General features: G+C 44.2%; 1 protein-coding gene across 1 annotated transcript in view; it reads right to left on the reverse strand.

Annotated features, from left to right (window-relative positions):
- The window catches only part of LOC307228958 (alpha-1,6-mannosylglycoprotein 6-beta-N-acetylglucosaminyltransferase B-like), a gene marked incomplete at both ends in the record, with an annotated part of 168,011 nt that overhangs the window by 143,464 nt on the left and 5,901 nt on the right, over positions 1–18,646 (reverse strand). Inside the window, one exon of the mRNA XM_079998814.1 lies at positions 17,508–17,620. Within this exon, the coding sequence (XP_079854940.1) occupies positions 17,508–17,620 (113 nt within the window). The remainder of the gene's footprint in view (positions 1–17,507; positions 17,621–18,646) is intronic.

Genomic DNA, 18,646 nt, shown 5'->3' on the forward strand with positions numbered 1-18,646 from the left:
AGCAGAGTACTCAAGGTGTGTGCAGAGCAGCTGCCGGATGTTTTCACAGACATCTTCTACCTATCTCTGCCCCAGTCAAGTCCCCACATGTTTTGAAAAGACCACCATTGTTCCTGTTCCCAAGAAAACAAATGTCCTCTGTTTAAGTGACTACCACCCCACAGCACTCACATCCGTCATCATGAAGTATTTCAAGCGACTAGTCAAAACCTACATCACCTCTTCACTGCCTGGCACCCTGGTCCCACTACAGCTCGTCTACAGGCCAAACAGGTCTACAGACAATGCTAGCCCTCGCCCTCCACACTGCCCTCTCCCACCTGGGGCGAGGAATACATGTGAGAATGCTGTTGATTGATTTCAATTCAATATTCAACACCATAGTCCCAGAGCCCCACCATAGTCCCGGAGCTTAATGATGAGCTTAGAGGACTAAGCTAAGCTCATCATTAAGCTCTGGACTTCCCGACGGGCAGACCCCAGGCTGTGGGGATTGGCACCACCACCTCTTCCACACTGACTCTCAGCACTGGAGCTGATTGCCCAGCCCTCTCCTGTACTCCCTGTTCACCGACGACTGCGTGGCCACTCACAGCTCCAATTCCATGATAAAGTTTGTTGATGACACCGCAGTCACCGGTATCGACAGGACGGGCTACAGAGTGGAGGTGAGAGCCAACCTCCTTCTCGATGTCAACAAAACAAAGTAGCTTATTGTGGACTACAGGAAGCTGCAGGAAGGCGAACATTAATGGGGCCATATTCAAGAGAGAGACATTTTCAGGTTCCTTGCCGTCCACATCAGCGAGGGTCTGTCCTGGTCCCATCACACTGGCATCATTGTCAAGGCAGCGAGACAACAATTCTTCTTCCTCCTCAGGCTGAGGAGGTTTGGCATAGACTCCAGGATACTCACGCACCATTGAGAGTATCCTGACTGGCTGCATCACCGCCTGGTAGTGTATGGCAATGGCACCACCCTCAACCGCAAGGCAGAAAACTGCACAGCACATCACCCTGGTCTGAGCTGCCTGCCATGCAGTGTAGAGGTCCTCTCTACATTCAGAGGTGTAGGAGAAAGGCCCAGAGTATACTTAGGGACCGCAGCCACAACAGCCACAAACTGTTCACTCTGCTACCGCATGGCAAACGGTACCGGAGCATCCGCACCCGAACCATCAGGTTCAGGGACAGCTTTTTCCCACAAGCCATGAGACTCGTGAATTTTGAACTCTGACACCCTCCCCCATACACACACATACACACACACACACACACACACACACACACACACACACACACACACACACACACCAACACTCTCTATTCAATTCTGACATACATTCTGACACACACAGCACACACCTTACCACTACTGCACTGTACACTCTTAACACACCACATCACTTTATGGTCAAACATCCTTTGCCAAATGGGATGTCCACACTGTACCGTTCTACTGCACATTATCTATAGTACATATATTTCGCTTTTATTTGCCCCTGAATACTTTTTATATATTTTTCAAATACTTTTATTGTTACTTTTTTTCATTCCATACTTTAATACTACTTTCAATTTGACTTTTTTTATTTTACTTACCTGCATTGTTGAAGAAAGCTTGAAACTCAATAGCATAGACAGCATTTTCTATTCTTTCATTCCAATTGCAAACGCGGAAGCACCAGAAGCAGAAGAAAGAGGAGCTGTGAGGGAAAACTGTCTTTTATATAGCCCTAGAGTACGTGCCTTTTATTTACTGGGAAACAGAAAGGCCCAGGGACGCACAATGACGATCCACGGCACATTAACTTTTCCAGAGAGAGGCGCAACCCAGGGCCCGCAGCTCGGTGCTAATGTACCTCCCGATGATGAGCTCAATAAGCTGTTTAATAGTCGCTTGAGTAGGAAAAAAAATGGCATCGGCGTGGATTCCAGAGCTTATTAATCTGTGCGCGTCCGTAAAGGCGCGACCTGTGTTTGAGTTTTTCCAAAGAGACCAAAGTCGTAAAATCACAATGCGTCAATTGGTGAATTGGCAAAATAGGCATTTCACTATATGTTGTATGTATAGTGCAATATGTATGCAGTGCAATGTAGGCATTTGGTTTTTAAAATTGAGGATTTAAAGGGGGAAACTCCCAAAAGTCCCAAAATAGTGTTACCATTTGGAAAAATAATACACTGAGGGACATCTACTCCAGAATGTTATGCCTTGAGATTGAACAAAACAACTCAAATAGAAAATGGAATCACAATTGGTTGTTGTTGTATTTCCTCTCTCTTGTTTTGCCTTTTTAAGAGGCTGCTTTTAAGAGGTGAAGGAGAAGCTGCTGCGAATTAAGAGACGGGCAGTGGCAGAATGTGGCTGATAAGGTAATCACTTAAGAGAGCTAATGTTTTGTTTAAGTATGTGTGTGTGTGTGTGTGTGTGTGTGTGTGTGTATGTGTGTGTGTGTAATTGTGTGTGTGTGTGTATAATTGTGTGTGTGTGTGTAATTTTGTGTATGAGTGCGTCTACATGAGCATGTGTCTCTTTATGCTTCTGCATAATTTGACTTACTTTTGCAGGTGGCAGGTGTGGTTGTGTGTGTGTGTGTGTGTGTGTGTACGTGCTTGTATATTTACCTGTGTAATCTGTATATTTATCATTATTATGTATCATTATTTATGTGAGAAGGGATTCTTATTATACTTAATTTGGTATTGTGAAAATCATACAATAATAATGATTACATTTTTTATTATTATCATCATTATCATCATTGCTATCATCATGACCATTATTAACATTATTATTATCATTATTACAATATTATTATCATCATTATTCTAGCTCTATCAACAAAACAGCGCAAACCGTAATATCATCTCCCAAAATAAGACAAATTCCTCCAAAACTATAAATACATGTACAATACACATACTGTTCACTTGCTTCACAATCATGTTGCAGATGTGGGTCTTTTTTGTACCTGTATGATACACTGTATGTAGCAACTGAGAGAGAGAGAGAGAGAGAGAGAGAGAGAGAGAGATGATGAACAGTACCATTGTGAACAGTATGTATGCATATGCATACATGGATTTCTATGACTCATAATCAATGGCAGCACCGAATTACGGCCAGCCTTTGTGTGTGTGTGTGTGTGTGTGTGTGTGTGTGTGTGTGTGTGTATGTGTGTGTGTGTGTGTGTGTGTGTGCATGCGTGCATGCGTGTGTGTGTGTGTGTGTGCGTGTGTGTGTGTGTATGCGTGCTTGTGTGTGTGTGTGTGTGTGTGTGTGTGTGTGTGTGTGTGTGTGTGTGTGTGTGTGCGTTTGCGTGGAATTAGAAGTGAATCATTGTGAGAATTATCGGTCCGGAGCTCTGAAGCAAAGCTTTCTCTCTCTCTTTCCCTGTTTCTGTCATCCCTGTCTTTCTCTCTTCTTCTCTGTCTCTCCGTCTGCCTCTCTCTCTTTCCCTTTCTCTCTCTCTCTCTCTCTCTCTCTCTCTCTCTCTCTCTCTCTCTCTCTCTCTCTCTCTCTCTCTCTCTCTCTCTCTCTCTCTCTCTCTCTCTCTCTCTCTCTCTCTCTCTCTCTCTCTCACTCTCTCTCTCTCTCTCCAGTGGCTTGTACTCACAAATGTTCAGTCAGCGACCCATGTTAAAAGGGGCTTTAGCACAGCAGCAGGGGGTGAGGGGACAAATGGAGAGCAAGAGAGGGGGAGAAAGCAAACACAGTATTTAAAATCAAATACAGCTGTCGCATGACGCAAACACATAGGCAGTGAAGTTTCTCTCCTTATCTTTATCTCACCCTTTATCCCACCACTCTCTCTCTGCGATGTGTCACCTCCTCCTCCCCACAGCGTTTCCTGAAACAGCACCGATGCCCTGGTGAGTTTGGCTCCGCTGGCTCTAAAGCACCGTAGCCAACAAAGCAGCTCAGCGTACAGTGTGGTGTATACAGTATGGGTTCTATGGCTCTCTATAGGCAGAACCTCCACTCCACTCCTCTATTTTTCAACCAGAGGGGTCTTTGTTTTCTCGGTTTGGCACGACAGTATGAAGGATTATACGCCAGCTGCTGACGGCGAGGTCTTTGCATTCGAATTCCATTTGAATTTGGGTCTTTCCGTAAGAACCTCAGCGATAGGTGTCTGAAAATTTGCTTCGGACCACTAAAAATGAGTTAAGAGTTAAGAATGTTGAAAACCCGGATATTTTAGTGTTAGATATCTGTCAGGACTCAGGACACCCAGCTTGAAACCTGTCAGGTCAGACAATAGTTCCGTTAGTAGCCAAAGCCCTGCAGAGTGGCTCACAACCACCCCCACGGGGATGGCCGTGACCCAATTATAGAACTTTTCCTTTATCTGGCTGTTTCTTCACACTACAACCAGCAACAAGTGCAAACAACCTCTCCACATCCCTCTCCCTCGCTCCTCTCCGTCTGCATCCTCCCTGCACAGAACAACCCAGAACCCACCCTCTCATCTCCTCAGCCAATCAACCTATTTTCTGGACACTTCACCCCAATAAGAGTAACTGATGCAAATAACACAACACAACTCACCGATCAACTGACGAGTAGTGTTGGAGCGGGTGAGATCTCACCGGGTCCATTTTTTTTCAAAATTTCTGTCAAAAATGTTTATTGCATAATGTGAACCAGTTTATTTATTTATTTATTTATTACTTTGTTATTTTTGCCTATAGTTACCATATGAGCTGCAATTTTCCTCTGGGGATAAATAGAGTATCTCATTATCGATACATCCATCCATCTATCTAAAACACCAGTCATTTTACCCTACAAACATTACGTAGTTAATAAGTCATATTTCAGTTACTTCTATCCTCGTGGTTAGACAAAATGTATTTATTCAATGTATTTGTTTGAGGGTGATTTCTTCTGTCATCGAATGATTTCTCAGTGAAGTAACGAAGTAAAGGTGCTGGTGCCTCCTTGGAGAAAAAAAAGATTAAAAGTGTTTGTGGGCCACATCCGAGCAGAAGTAATACGGGAGCCAAACAGTGCGTTCTCACAGGTCGTATATTTTAACAATCATATGCATTGTCATACATACAGTGCAGTAGGGGTAAAACAAATAAAGGGGTGGGTTAAAAAAATTACCTTATATCTGTGGCACTTTCGTCTTACGTTCGTATCGTAAAACTAACCATAACAGGAGCACATTGATATTAACTCACCTAATGAGAAGGCTGATGTTGCATGGCAGACACCAAATGCTTGATGTCTGGCTGAAGGGACGACAGTCTAAGGCAAAGATCTGGCTCAACATTCAGTTTATTCTTGTATTTCGTTTTCAATGCCACAAGCGCCGAAGGCGCTTGTGGCATTGAAAACGTCGAGCATCGTCGTCGAGCAGTCTCACGTCGTCAAGCAGTCTCACGTCGAGCATCGTCGGGAACAGCATCAGAAATCTCACATCTCTGTTGGACAGATCGGGATACTCAGAAGCAACATGAAGCCAAAAGTTTGTCAGGTACTTCTGTGAGAAAGCCAGTTTCAATGCGTTGACGCAGGTGAGATCCACAAGACCGTCCTTCTCTTTTGCGCTCAGACACGAGAAGGTCTCGTCCCTGTGGCTGGCGAAGGGTTTTTTGATCTAGCTGCACTGCACATCTGGGATGGGGAAGTATTAGCACAGCTTGGTCCTCAAACCATGCAGGCCCACTTGCAATACCCTCGGTTGGGAATCGCTGCTCTGCTCTATCAACTGAGCCACTTCTTCTAATTGGGGGCCAGACAACAGTTAGCAGCGTGCCATGGTAGTTCTGCTCTCTGAAACCCAGCTTTTGCCACATCACTTTGAAGACAGCTCAAAGGCGTTCGCAACCTTTGTTATTTTTCCAGTTTGTTTATTGGCTCATCTTTTCGTTTTGTGTCAACCCCCCCACCCCAGCAGAATTCAACCCCCTGGTGATGGCGTGATCATCACTATCACCTTGATGAGTAGATACGAGGGCAGAATCAGAACAGATTGAAGGAGAACCAAAGTGCGGAAAACAAAAAACTGCACCCACAAAAGCAAAAGCCTGGGATCGCCCTCCAATTATCCGCGTCACGCATCAGGAAGTTAATGAATTCATCGCTGAGATGGGGGGATGGTGGCGGTGGTGGTGGTTATGGCTCGAGGAAAGGGGGGAATAATCATAAGCTACGCTCAACGTGCTTTTACGGCCTTATCGGCCCTGACCAGCAGAAGACGGCGGACCAACACGGCGGTGCGCTAAGTGTTGTGTTGTGTCAGTCCCGTACGAGTGTTAGCCGACAGGCAGCTGAGACCGCGGGTTCTGTAAACACCATTAGCATATATCTGCAGGAGAGTGGCGTAAACAGGCTTGACTGGGACTCTATCGGGCAGCAGCACGATGCTGCTGTTAAGGCAGAGGAAAACAAAATGATGGGTAATTGAGATGGCGTATATTTTGCTTCACATGCTGCTGCCGCCTTCCCAGGGGCCGTCACTGAAATGAGGAGCATAATGGGACCAGTGGGAGAAATTTTAGATTTACAGCGGCGTAATAGCACATATGTCAGGACAATGGACCTCCCTCTCCCTGGAAATGGGATATTAATTTTCTTGCTCATTAATATGTATAGGAGGATGGATGGAATTAGCGGGCAATAACATAGATAATAGGCTGAAGTTTGTGTAGAAAGGGTGGGGGGATTTGGGAAGATGGGAGCAGGACTGTGAAAAGTGTGCAACAGGGGTGAGGGGGTGTGGTGTGTTCAGAAAAAAATTCAGATTTCAATGTCTTTCATAATCCATTTCATCCTCGTACAGAATTTGGAAATGTCACACGGGTCGCTGCGATTATGCAGGAGAGTCGTCCGCCTGTCATCACCTCCACACAACTTAATTCATCTTAAACTTGTTCTTAAGACGGAAGCTCTGAAAGAGCAAAATGCATACTACAGGAAGTCTCAGCACTCATACTCCCGTTATCACGCTTGCTCTTAATGTTGATCAAATTGAATTATGACCCTATAAATACTGAGGAATTGGGCTGAATAGCGGACTGTTCTTCAAAACTCACATGGAGCACCTTGCCCTTGACATACAAATCCAAAATAGGTTTTTATACTAAAAAAAAAAGTATTTTGCTCCTTAGGAAAAAAAAGATCATTTATGCATTTGAACATGGAGGAATCCTGTATGCTGATACAGCTATATGCTGCCACCGCCACTCTGAAGGCACTAAATGCAGTTTACCACAGTGCGACATGCTATCTCTCAAATGTGTGCTTATATTCCTTGTATATCCCTAATAAAAGGGATGTACAAGCCATAATTGAATTTATTCTGATCCACAACTTGTTAAAAGTTGTTGACAAGATTGCCAAAAGATCCAAATAGGATTTTATCACTGAGATCGCACCAATTGGTCTGTCAGTCTGATATTCAAAGGTGGAGGCAGGGTGAAGGTATACCGTGATAACATCCAAGCAGGGATGGGAGGAATGGAAAACTGCTTTAGGATTCTAGACTCAAGTATATCGGGACATCAACAACATCATGAAAAGGCTTTGGCCATGAATAGTTTTGTACTTTTCTTTGGTGGAGAACTGTTGACAGTTTGAGCTGATGTTGACTTTTGGAGGGAGAGATACTCACAGTTAAATTTAACAGTACAGGTGCTCCTCACTTAACGACCAAGTTCCGTTCCATCAACCAGGTCATTAAGCAAATTGGTGGATAAGCAAGACCCGTGTTATTTCACGGTAAGGGGGTGTGGCCATTGTGAACGCTAGTGTAGTGAATACTCACAGACTGCGGGAACGAGACTGAGACTGAGAACGGTGATGAGATCAGAATCAGAATCAGAATCAGAAATACTTTAATAATCCCAGGGGGAAATTACTTAAAGATGACAAGATTTCCACTTAAGATGACATGTATACAGTGTATATACAGAATATATAGTGTATATAGTATATATAGTACATATAGTGTATATAGTCTATATATAGTGTACATAGTATATATACTGTATATAGTATATTAAGGGTGATGCTTGATGAGATGCTTGATGCTGAGACAACCAAGCACGCCCCGGTATTGTACGCAGTGTGGTTGTCGTTAGGTAGGGTAGGTTGTTAAGTGAGGAATATCTGTATTGACAAGCAAACATTGATAGTCCACCACTGGCTCTATTTTGAATACTTTTGGGTGAAGTTAAGAATTCTGAGAAAGGAATTCAATTCTGAACTCAGTTCAAAATGATACACACAAATCTCGTAATTATCTACGGATACTTCAACTCTCCATCTAACCATTTTAGTCTTTTTTAATATTTTGAAGGACTGACTGCCTGATGTCTTACTGATCCAACTGTGGGAGTCTCTGCCCACAGGTAAGGGTTTAGGCCGCAGGTATGCCAACATGGCGAACGTTTTTATTCAGCGTTGAACAGAACGGCTCGCTGGCTGACAATGTATAAATAATTATTAATAATAATGATGATAATGCTGAGGGTGGTTTTGGGCACAGGAGGAATGGTGTTCCGCTCCCTGGCTCCTGGTCGGCTGATGAGCCCGTGTGCCGATCCTCTCTGCAAGACAGACAAACATTAAGAAAACTTCCTGCCTCGAATCGGACCAATCAGCGCTGCGCCGGCACTGATTGGTCCGATTCAAGGCAGCTTGGCAGCCATGGGAAAGGGAACCGTGCTGTCGTCCGCAGCCGGTACTTGACCACGCCCCTTGGTCCGCCACACCAACCTTTAAACATTATCTGTTCCAAATGTGTGACAGAGAGCCATTGTAGCTCAGAAACTACTTTGCACGCCCGCCTACATGCATTCACACCTAAAAGTACAAAACACAGTCTTTAGTCCGCAGTCTCGTCACACCAGTTGGGGGTGATGTACCTTTCTCAGATACAAATCTGTGCTATTTATAGGAAATTCTCAGTTTGATGTAAGTACAGCAACTTTAATTTATACAATTTAAAATTCCATTTAAAATGTGCCTCCTGGTCAAGGGAATCGCTCCTGCAGAGCCAGACTGATGCTGCGCTTCACAAAGCGAAAAAAACAAAGCATTACTCTGTCAAATGCTTTGTGTGTGGTCCCAGTATGGTGCCTTGGGGGACTGTTGGCTGAAGTGGCGATAGTGGCGGTACACTGGGATGACAGAGACGTAAACATCTGCCTTCAGCGGGCTCTCTCATGACTAACAATGAGGCTTATCTAGATTCAATTTTGATTAAACAAACAGACCCCAAAATGAAATAAACACACACATATGAACCAATTTTAAGGTGGACTTCCTACGGAACGCAACCTACAACCTCAAATACACAGAATCCATACACACCAACAGGAAATCCTTAAATAAAAATAAAACTTGCTCTCATTCCTGACCATTTGAGACATGCACAAGATCGTCCCACCAGATTTGGACCAAGGGGAATGCTATGGGAAGAAAACTCCACTGTGTGCACGTCCGTCAATCGTGCGTGAATGAGGTGAAATAAGGATTAGATGGCATTGACTTTATATTACTGGTGGAAGAGATTGTCAGTTTCTTCACCTTCACATCCACTAAATTGTGTTGTTTTTTTTCTATTTCAAGAGGCATTAGACATGTCAGAAATTTACACTACATCAAATAGTCACTAGCATAGCCTCTACTTTGGGTATAAGCCAAATAGTAATCAATAATAGGGCCATTCAATAAATGACTCCCCTGACAATATTAAGTCTGTTCAATAGCTAAAACAGACTTAAAAGATGTATTGTTTTGTTGTATGTTGCTTTTGTTTCAAATGAAATTGACCTACCAGAAATGAAATAAGGCTTGAAAAGAACTGTACCTCAAAGGGTTATGCAGCATAAAACTATATCCTCTCTCCCATCAGGGATGGAGCTAGATGCCAAAAACTCTCATCGAGAGCAAACAGTTTGGAGCATCCTCGTGATTAGGATCCCACCGTGCGATCTCCCCGCGATGATGAACAGCAGGACATAAAACGGGCCCCGTGGGGCGAAGGCGCTCTGATCGAGGCGCATGCGATTTGTCTTAATCTAAAGACAGTACGTCGCTCCGACTTTTTTGTCTCATTTCTTTGTCAGCGCTTTAAGCTTTAGGAATCAAATTCTCATGCCGTCACACAAATGCACACACACACACACACAGGCTCTCTAATTCCACCTTTTTATTTTTTCACCTCCTCTTTCTCATTTCCACCATTGAGCCCGTACCTCTTTATCTCAGGCGTACGACTCGCTCTAAGTCTGTGGGACACCGGGGGGGATTTGAGCAAAGCTCCGGCTCTCCCATTCTCCAGCAAAGGCTGATAATCCACACGGGGGGAGGTAATGGTGAAACCACACAAGGGGAGAGGAAAATCAGCAAATACCCCTCCAACCCATCCCCACCCTCTTCAAACAATTGCCCGTGCTTCAGCTTCTTCTGGGGCAACACAATACGAAGCATTTTTTTTACCTACTGTTATTGAAAACCTGCAGTATGCAAATATCTGCATGCACACAAAAAGAAGGCTGCGGAACATTATCCGTGGTGGAATCCGACGTGTTTGCCTTTTTGTTGCAGAGCGGCATCTTGTTGGACGGAACGCGCCGCCGTCAGCTTTGCCGTTGACACAATGTGTGAAGTGATTATCCCTGAGTGATAGACGTTGGGTTAGACAGCTTCAGCTCAATAACAAATGAGGTTCCCGTAAAGGATGGTAATTATACAAGACTTGTATATTGGAAATATCATCGCATTGGAAATTGAAAGGGATACTGTGCAGCATTAACGCAAAATAACCCCCAGCAGGGCAGGGTGATCAGCACTACTAAGCTGGCACTGAACCATAAATTAGACATTAACATTAATCCTGAGGTGAGTCATGACGAATGGAACATCGGGTTGAAGTCTTGAAGACTGTTGTTTCTATGTTGTGTCGAAAGATGGTGCCGCTAGCTAGTGTGAGCATGAGCAAGCCCATGTAGGCGGTGTGAAACGAGCGATGGGAAACTGGGTGGAGTAGAGTTGGCATGGCAACGGTCAATATTAACAGATCGGCGGTTATTATTCAGGAATAAGTGACCACCAATCGCTGCTGTGTGTAATATGAACCGTGTGATAATGTGTTTTTCGCATATTGCATGACGTTTAAAAAGAACGATATTAACCGGTTTAAATGTTGTCCTCGCCGGGTTAAAGAACGAGGGCTGAAGCATTAAAATAAGAGCGTTTTTAAGCCCTGCTTTTCATCCACTTTTGTTCTTTGATGGAAGAGTGATGGAAGAGCGGTTCAACAAAGCCCTTTGTGTTTATATTTTTTGGCCTCACTGTACGTTTGTTTCGGAGCTGCGTCTGTCATTCGCCAATTCATCTTGTCACAAGCGCCACAAAGACCCAAACACCTACTTTGGTTTCGGCTTCTGAAAATCTAAATCCGTTTGTCTGGAGAAGGCAGAGGAATCGGTAAGAGATAGTTTCAACGTAACAGACTGCGGTATTATAGACTGAAAATATACCATTCTCATATATTACCAACACAGGGTAAAACCCTACACAGTTGGCTTTTAAAGACCACCAAGACAGGAACAGCCTTCAACAAAAAATCTATTAGTAGCTGACGAGGAATCGATCCCACCAGGGTCATTAGGAATAAAAACCCTGTGAAAAGATATAATCTGTTGGGAAAAATCCATCTACGTTGACCCTACGATCCCGTATATGGCATCATTTGAAGTTGACATCCAACAACAGAAGCACACACACCACGTATGCAACCTTTCCTCATCACATATCACATGTAGTTCATCTTGGAGTGAGAGAGTGAGAGAGAAAGAGCTGCAGGCGAGAAAGTAAACCTAAAAAAAGCAGTCCTGCCTCCAGCAGGTTGTTAGGCCAACGGCAAGTTGCACTTCCATAAAACATTTACAGTATATAGCCCGGACATGTGAGAGCTGAATGATTACTCATCGTCTTTAAAACATCCACCAACGGGTATTTATCACCAGAGTTTGAAAATCCAGGTCCAGAAAATAAAATTCCACTCGGGATTTGGAGTCAACCATGTGGATTTGCTAATTAGCAAAGGAAGTCCAACCAGTGAGTGGAATCAGCTGGATCAGCGTAGGAGCAAAAACATGGCAGGATTTTTACTTTCTGAACATGGACTACAAAAAATATACACTACATATATACCTATATATATATATATATATATATATATATATATATATATATTTTTTTTTTTTTTTTTATATACAGTATATATATATACAGTCGTACCTAGACTTACGACTGCATCTACTTATGATCAATCCAAGATACGAGTAGCGATTGTCGCGAAAATTTGTATCGACTTGCGACCGACTGCTCCAAGATACGAGCGTGGAAATTTGCAGTTGGCGCGTCGGCAGCCCGTCAGCAGTCAGTCAGCAGTCAGTCAGCAGTCAGTCAGTCCGCAGTCAGTCAGCAGTCAGTCAGCAGTCAGTCAGTCAGCAGTCAGTCAGCAGTCAGCCCCTAACACTATTGAATTTTAAACACCAGGTCGGATGGGAGCATGAGCGGTGAAATAAGCTAATCTACCAGCCCGGAGTTTGGGATAAAACGCTGTTTTGAGGAGTAAACACCTGGAGTAAAAGGCGTCTTCGGGGAGACTGTGAACTCATGCAAAGTCTTGGCGCCAATCCCATGGGGGCCTCCAGGCGGTGCCCACGATGTTGCATGGCGACACTCACAGCAGAGTATCTCCGCTCCGCTGTGGAGCTTCACAAGTTTGAAACCTAATTGTATATACTTAGCGTTTTTTTTAATCATTCAAATTTGGCTGGGTGGTTAATAATACACTTTTGTGTGGTGTGACAAAATCAGAACACAATTTCATTTTCACTTTACAGGCACTTTAAGTCCGAGCGAGGAGAACCATTTCACATTGCCTCGTTTCCAAAAGTCATATCTGACGCTGGAATGCGGTCACCTATGGCAAAATTGGCTATTTTTTGTTTTTGTCAAGCAGAACCTGAGTCAGCCACATTGCTCTCGGTGGTGAGAATATCAGAGAAAGTGAGCTTTGTGTACAATTTACCAGTATTAAAAACCTCTGTCAAGAAAGGATCATTGAAATGTAATTGTAAAGCCCTTAATCACAGTATGGTCTCAAAGAGCTTCTTCGAAATCAACTACATCCCCTCGTTTTGATTCCTACCAAGGCAAAAACTCCCAGAAAAGATGGGACCTTGAGGATGTCAAAGGAATCCCAAAATCTATAAATCTGAATGAACAGATAACCAGAACAGGATTTTTCCTGTCTGTGCGGACTACAGCGAAGGTGGTGAAAGGGACTTTGCCGGACAGCTGGACATCGTTTATAGTGGAGATCTGTGTTGGCTAAGAAGCCCGGGTGTGTGTGTCTGTGTGCGTGAACATGTACTTGTGTGTGCGTGTGTGTGTGTGTGCATGTGTGTGTGTGTGCGTGTGTGTGTGCGTGTGTGTGTGTGTGTGTGTGTGTGTGTGTGTGTGTGTGTGTGTGTGTGTGTCTGTGTGTGTGCATGCATGTGTGTGTGTGTGAGTGTGCCTGCAGATGCTTGTGCAGAGGCTCAATGAAAGGGCGAGTTGTGCGGCGGAGCAGATGGACTCAGTCTCGCTGTCCCTCAAGTCTCCATCTTGTCCCACATTGCCGCCGCAGCGCCGTCGCCCCATTAGCAGCCAATTTCCTGCCAGATCGTCAGTTATTGCAGACACAAACACAGAGACGTGTATAAATAGAAAGACACGCGCACGCAAACACAGGACGGAGGCGGTCTGAGGCTGACAGATGAGTGAGCGCACACACACACACACACACACACACACACACACACACACACACACACACACACACACACACACACACACACACAAAAATAGTAGAACAGTAAGACAGGTCCACACACTAGATAAGTGTTTTACGTGCATTCGTGGAATGTACAGGTTAGATGGACAAAATAGGAATACATCCACACACACACACACACACACACACACACACACACACACACACACACACACACATGTACAACCCAATAAGTGGGACAATATTGTTGGACAACAAGAGATGTCTGCCCAGACTGCAATCCACACACACACAATCTTAACCTGTGCCACATCAAGTGTGCTCTATTTATTGTGTGACTTCCTAAAAATGCGCTCAGACGTGCCCAGATGTGCTGTAACTGCTGTGTGCTGTCAGCGGTTAGTCAAAGCCCTGTACCTATAAGAGTCCGAGCATAAGCCAACAGAGCATAAGCCCCCCACCCCCCGCGGTGTTCTTTTTTCCAGCTGATTCAAACAGGACAATATAAAATGACTAATTAATGCATTAAGAGCCGTTGATTTGAGCCTACTCACTCTGCAGCCCATTTCAGACTGCATTGTTATAGCTGCGTTCTACAAAAGAATACCAAATAACAAATTATTGTTTGTATTGTTGCATTATATAAGGCTCTTTTATGTATTTTATACATATAGGCATCATTTCGTTGACATAGCCATTGCTTTTACACTTCAAATGTGAATTGTTGCTGTAGATCTGTTGTCCAAATCTATCTATCTATCTATCTATCTATCTATCTATCTATCTATCTATCTATCTATCTATCTATCTATCTATCTATCTATCTATCTATCTATATATCTATCTATCTATCTATCTATCTATCTATCTATCTATCTATCTATCTATCTATCTATCTATCTATCTATCTAACCATCCATCCATTCATCCATTTATCTATCAATCCATCTATCTTTTGGATATAAACGGATGGTCCATCCATCCATGCTAATTCTTGTTCGGTGTCACCTGAGGCTGCAGACATACCAATTTATTAAGGATCCAGAATTCAGGGAGACAACCATGGAATGTCAGGCCATCACAGGGTCTCTCCCTCTCTCACACCCCTACGCCTATAAACACACACACACGCACGCACGCACGCACACACACACACACACACACGCAAACACCTACAGGCAATTTGCGGTCCTGAACTGATCTGATCTCCATCCTTTGGAGCTCGGACAAAACTGGAGCATGAGGGGGAAAACCCAAGGCAATAATTTGATGCTCGATTCACACCCTTGGTTATCAGCCCTCAAAATCGGTCATGTGCCATTTGTCAGGCGGTGTGATGGAAGTTCACGGATGACAAGTGGATTTGCTGGACTAGCACCCACCAATGCCGCAAAGGCTACCAGAAGCTCACATCTTACAAGATATTTTAAGAGGCATTGCAACGTCAAATTAAGACAGAAAACAAACATTGTAACTATGCAAGGGAGCTATAGTTACAGTTCACAGTTATGTATGGTTTAGTGGTTTTTTTTTTGATTGTTAGTTTATAGTATATCATCAGTATAATATTTCTCTCGTCCTCCTGCACACACGCAATAAACCAATACCCTTGATTAATACCTCCAAAGTACATCCCTGCCATTGCTGCCAAAAAGCTAATCACTTAGGCAGCTGAGCAAAATATAGTTTCAGTCAAACTTCTTTGGAGATACAATACTGGATATTCCCTGGTATACCTTCTCAATCCATGACTCCATTAGCATCAAAGGAAATTAACTGTTTCAATCGATTCTTCATGAACCTTGAGATGTTTTGCCATTCAGCATCTTGCTCATGGGCATGCAGCAGAGATGGTCGGCACCAAATTGTTAATGAAATGCCACCCACCAGTCAGCAGTTTACATTCTGAGCACACCCTCCTGGTGGGATTAAACCAACAACTATCCCAGCATTAGTTGGCGTCTTTGAATCACACCCAGCACCCTGCCCGACACCTCCACACTCCTTTAGTATTTCCAAGCATCCCTGCAATAGACACAGCTGATGATAGGGCTTCACTAAAGGCTTGAAGCGGGAAACTAGTTCCACCTTCCCTAGTCGTGATATATATGCCATTATTTGGAGTTCCAACTTACCTCTTTATGCTTTTATTTGGAGTTCCACCTTCCCTGTTTATACATTATTTGGAGTTCCACCTTCCCTGTATATGCTCTTATTTGGAGTTCCACTTTGACTGTATATGTCCTCTGGTGTGGGGATGGTGTGGTTTGAGCATCCACACCTGACCTGGATCTAGGTTATTGGGGACCCAGGATCAGAGTGGCTGTGTACCTGTTGCTTGTTGGCTTGTCTACGAGCAGCAGGTAAAACCCCCATCCCCACACACACTCAGGAGAGAGGAGCCCTTGTCATGACCTGTGTCCAGCTGCTCCGGTTCTAACAAGCCCCCTCTCCACAACAAACTGTTTTCTACAACCCCATCTTCTGTGTCTCTGTGCTGGAGGTCCCTGAAAACGCCACTTGGGTGGCGCATGGTGGGGGAAACTTGCCACACTGGCAGTGAACAGTGAACTGAACAGGGACTCTCCTGCATGGGGAAGGGACACAGAAGGTCCGTCCGAAGATGCCCTGGAGCCACCAGCGGGTCAACGGGCGGCCCCAGCACCAACCCTGGTGGGGGGGGTAGGCTTCGGGGTAGACTTCGGCCATGCCTTCTCTCTGGCCTCAGTTTGGTGGATGCTGGATCTGAGATATGTAACTGTGTAACATTTAATGTAATAAAGTTTGATGTACGCCTCATGTAATAAATGGATCTCCATGAGAGTGCTCCTGGTTGAAACCAATTGAATTATCTTTGAACTGTGAATCTGTAAATCTATGATTTTCAAAGCAATTAGTCAAGGCTAATAGGTCTTTTGGTGTGGGGATGGTATGTTTGAGCAGCCAGACCTGTCCTGGATCTAGGTAATTGGGACCCAGGATCAGAGTGGCTGTGTACTTGTTGCTCGTTGGTTGGTCTAACAAGCAGCAGGTAAAACCCCCATCCCCACACACACTCAGGAGAGAGGAGCCCTTGTCATGACCTGTGTTCATCTGCTCCAGGGCTTGTTCTATCAAGCCCCCTCTCCACAATAAACAAGTGTTTTCTACAACCCCGTCTCTGTGGTCCCTGAAAACGCCACTTGAGTAGTGAAAGGTAGGCAAAACTGCTACAGCCCTTCTTCGGTGTTCCACCTCACCTGGCTCAATTCATTTGATCACACTGGATCAAAAAACAACTATGGTATGGTTTTGATCATTCTAATGCTGAAAATGGGTGGTATTCACCTCTAATATATAAATGATGTATAAGTATTCTCGTGAAACTCCTTGTACTGAACATCTAACTGAACATCAAATTTATGTCCAAGTGCAGCTAGCTATGCCAAATCAAGATATGGGAGTGGAACTGCCCACTGAACCCAAATAGTTGAACCAAAATAAATCATTGCGTGGTGAGAGGCATTACAATATTTCAATCGCTCTCACCACAAGGATAAGAGTCAGATTAAAAAGTTACAAGGGAAAAAATTTGCTCATTAGTGGTTTATTTCAATTTCATTGCAAGTAGATAGAGTGCAGGACACAATTTAAACTGCATCGTCAATACATTTTTCATACACACAGACACACACACACAAAGTTTTTCGGTACCTTCTGTGCGGATGGTGAAAGGAGAGTCGCCCAGTCTCTTGGCTGAGAACTGACCCCCTAGAGAGGTCATTAGAAAACACAAGCTGAAGAAGCCTATCCCCACCACGAATATCCTGCAAGACAGGGGTGAGACGGGGGGAGGAGGGGGAGGTGAAGCGAGAGAGAAAGAGAGATGTGGATATAGACAGGTGAAATCATGTTTCAGATAAGTTGTTAGGAGAGGAGATGGAGCGAGGAAAGGAGAAAGGAGGAGGGGTGGTAATGAGATGTTCAGGAACGGACAGAGGGGAGGGTGACGGATGAAAGGTGCAAACGATAAAGGATGGAATGTTGAAGGATGCCGTGAGACAATGAAGATGACAAGATGGGGATATGACAGAACAAATGCGGGCGAGGCGAAAAAATGAAGGTGAGGACAGAAGAGAGCGATGGACAAAAGGTGAAAGAGAGAGAGAGAGAGAGAGCGAGAGAAAGGGGGGAAGTAGGAGGGGAGGAAAACCAAGATCCAGTTAAGAAACAGCCGCAGAGCACAAAGCAGAGATACAGTCTAACACGAACACATCCAGTTAGAGGGAAATTCCACCGCGATGCAATGTTTAAGACATTAAACAGACATATCTGCTCATGGAGGAGAGGAGAAGAGAGATTTCTTTTCTCAAAGCAGAAAAGAGAGCAAGCCAGAAGGTCATTATTAGTGAAATGTCCATTTCCCAGTTATTGTGGCATGTAAGCAGCTGGCACATATCTCAGATTGCTCTGACGACCACTGGCTAAACAAGTAGTCGCAGTTTGTCCCCTAAATGGATGTGATTACTATTGTCATATGTAATCAGAGAAAAGGACACAAAGGGAGAGGGGGAGGAGGAGGAGTGTCCTGTACAAAGAGGAGATTAGGGGGGAGAGATGGGAGAGGACGCACAGAACACTGGAGTCAAAAGACAAGGGATTAGAGGTGAACAAGGGTACGGGCTGGAGATAGTCATACGGTGAGAGGAAAGTCCTTCAAGAACAAATTATTCTCATCTCGCCCTTTCCTGCCTGAATCACAAGCAAAACTGGGTCAAAACAACTTGCAGCGCTTCACTCAGATATGGAGAAATGTATTCATATTCCGAGAAATATTCTTACTCAAATGTAAA

This window comes from Zeus faber (genome assembly GCF_960531495.2).
Source record: "Zeus faber genome assembly, chromosome: 4".
Taxonomy (NCBI): domain Eukaryota; kingdom Metazoa; phylum Chordata; class Actinopteri; order Zeiformes; family Zeidae; genus Zeus; species Zeus faber.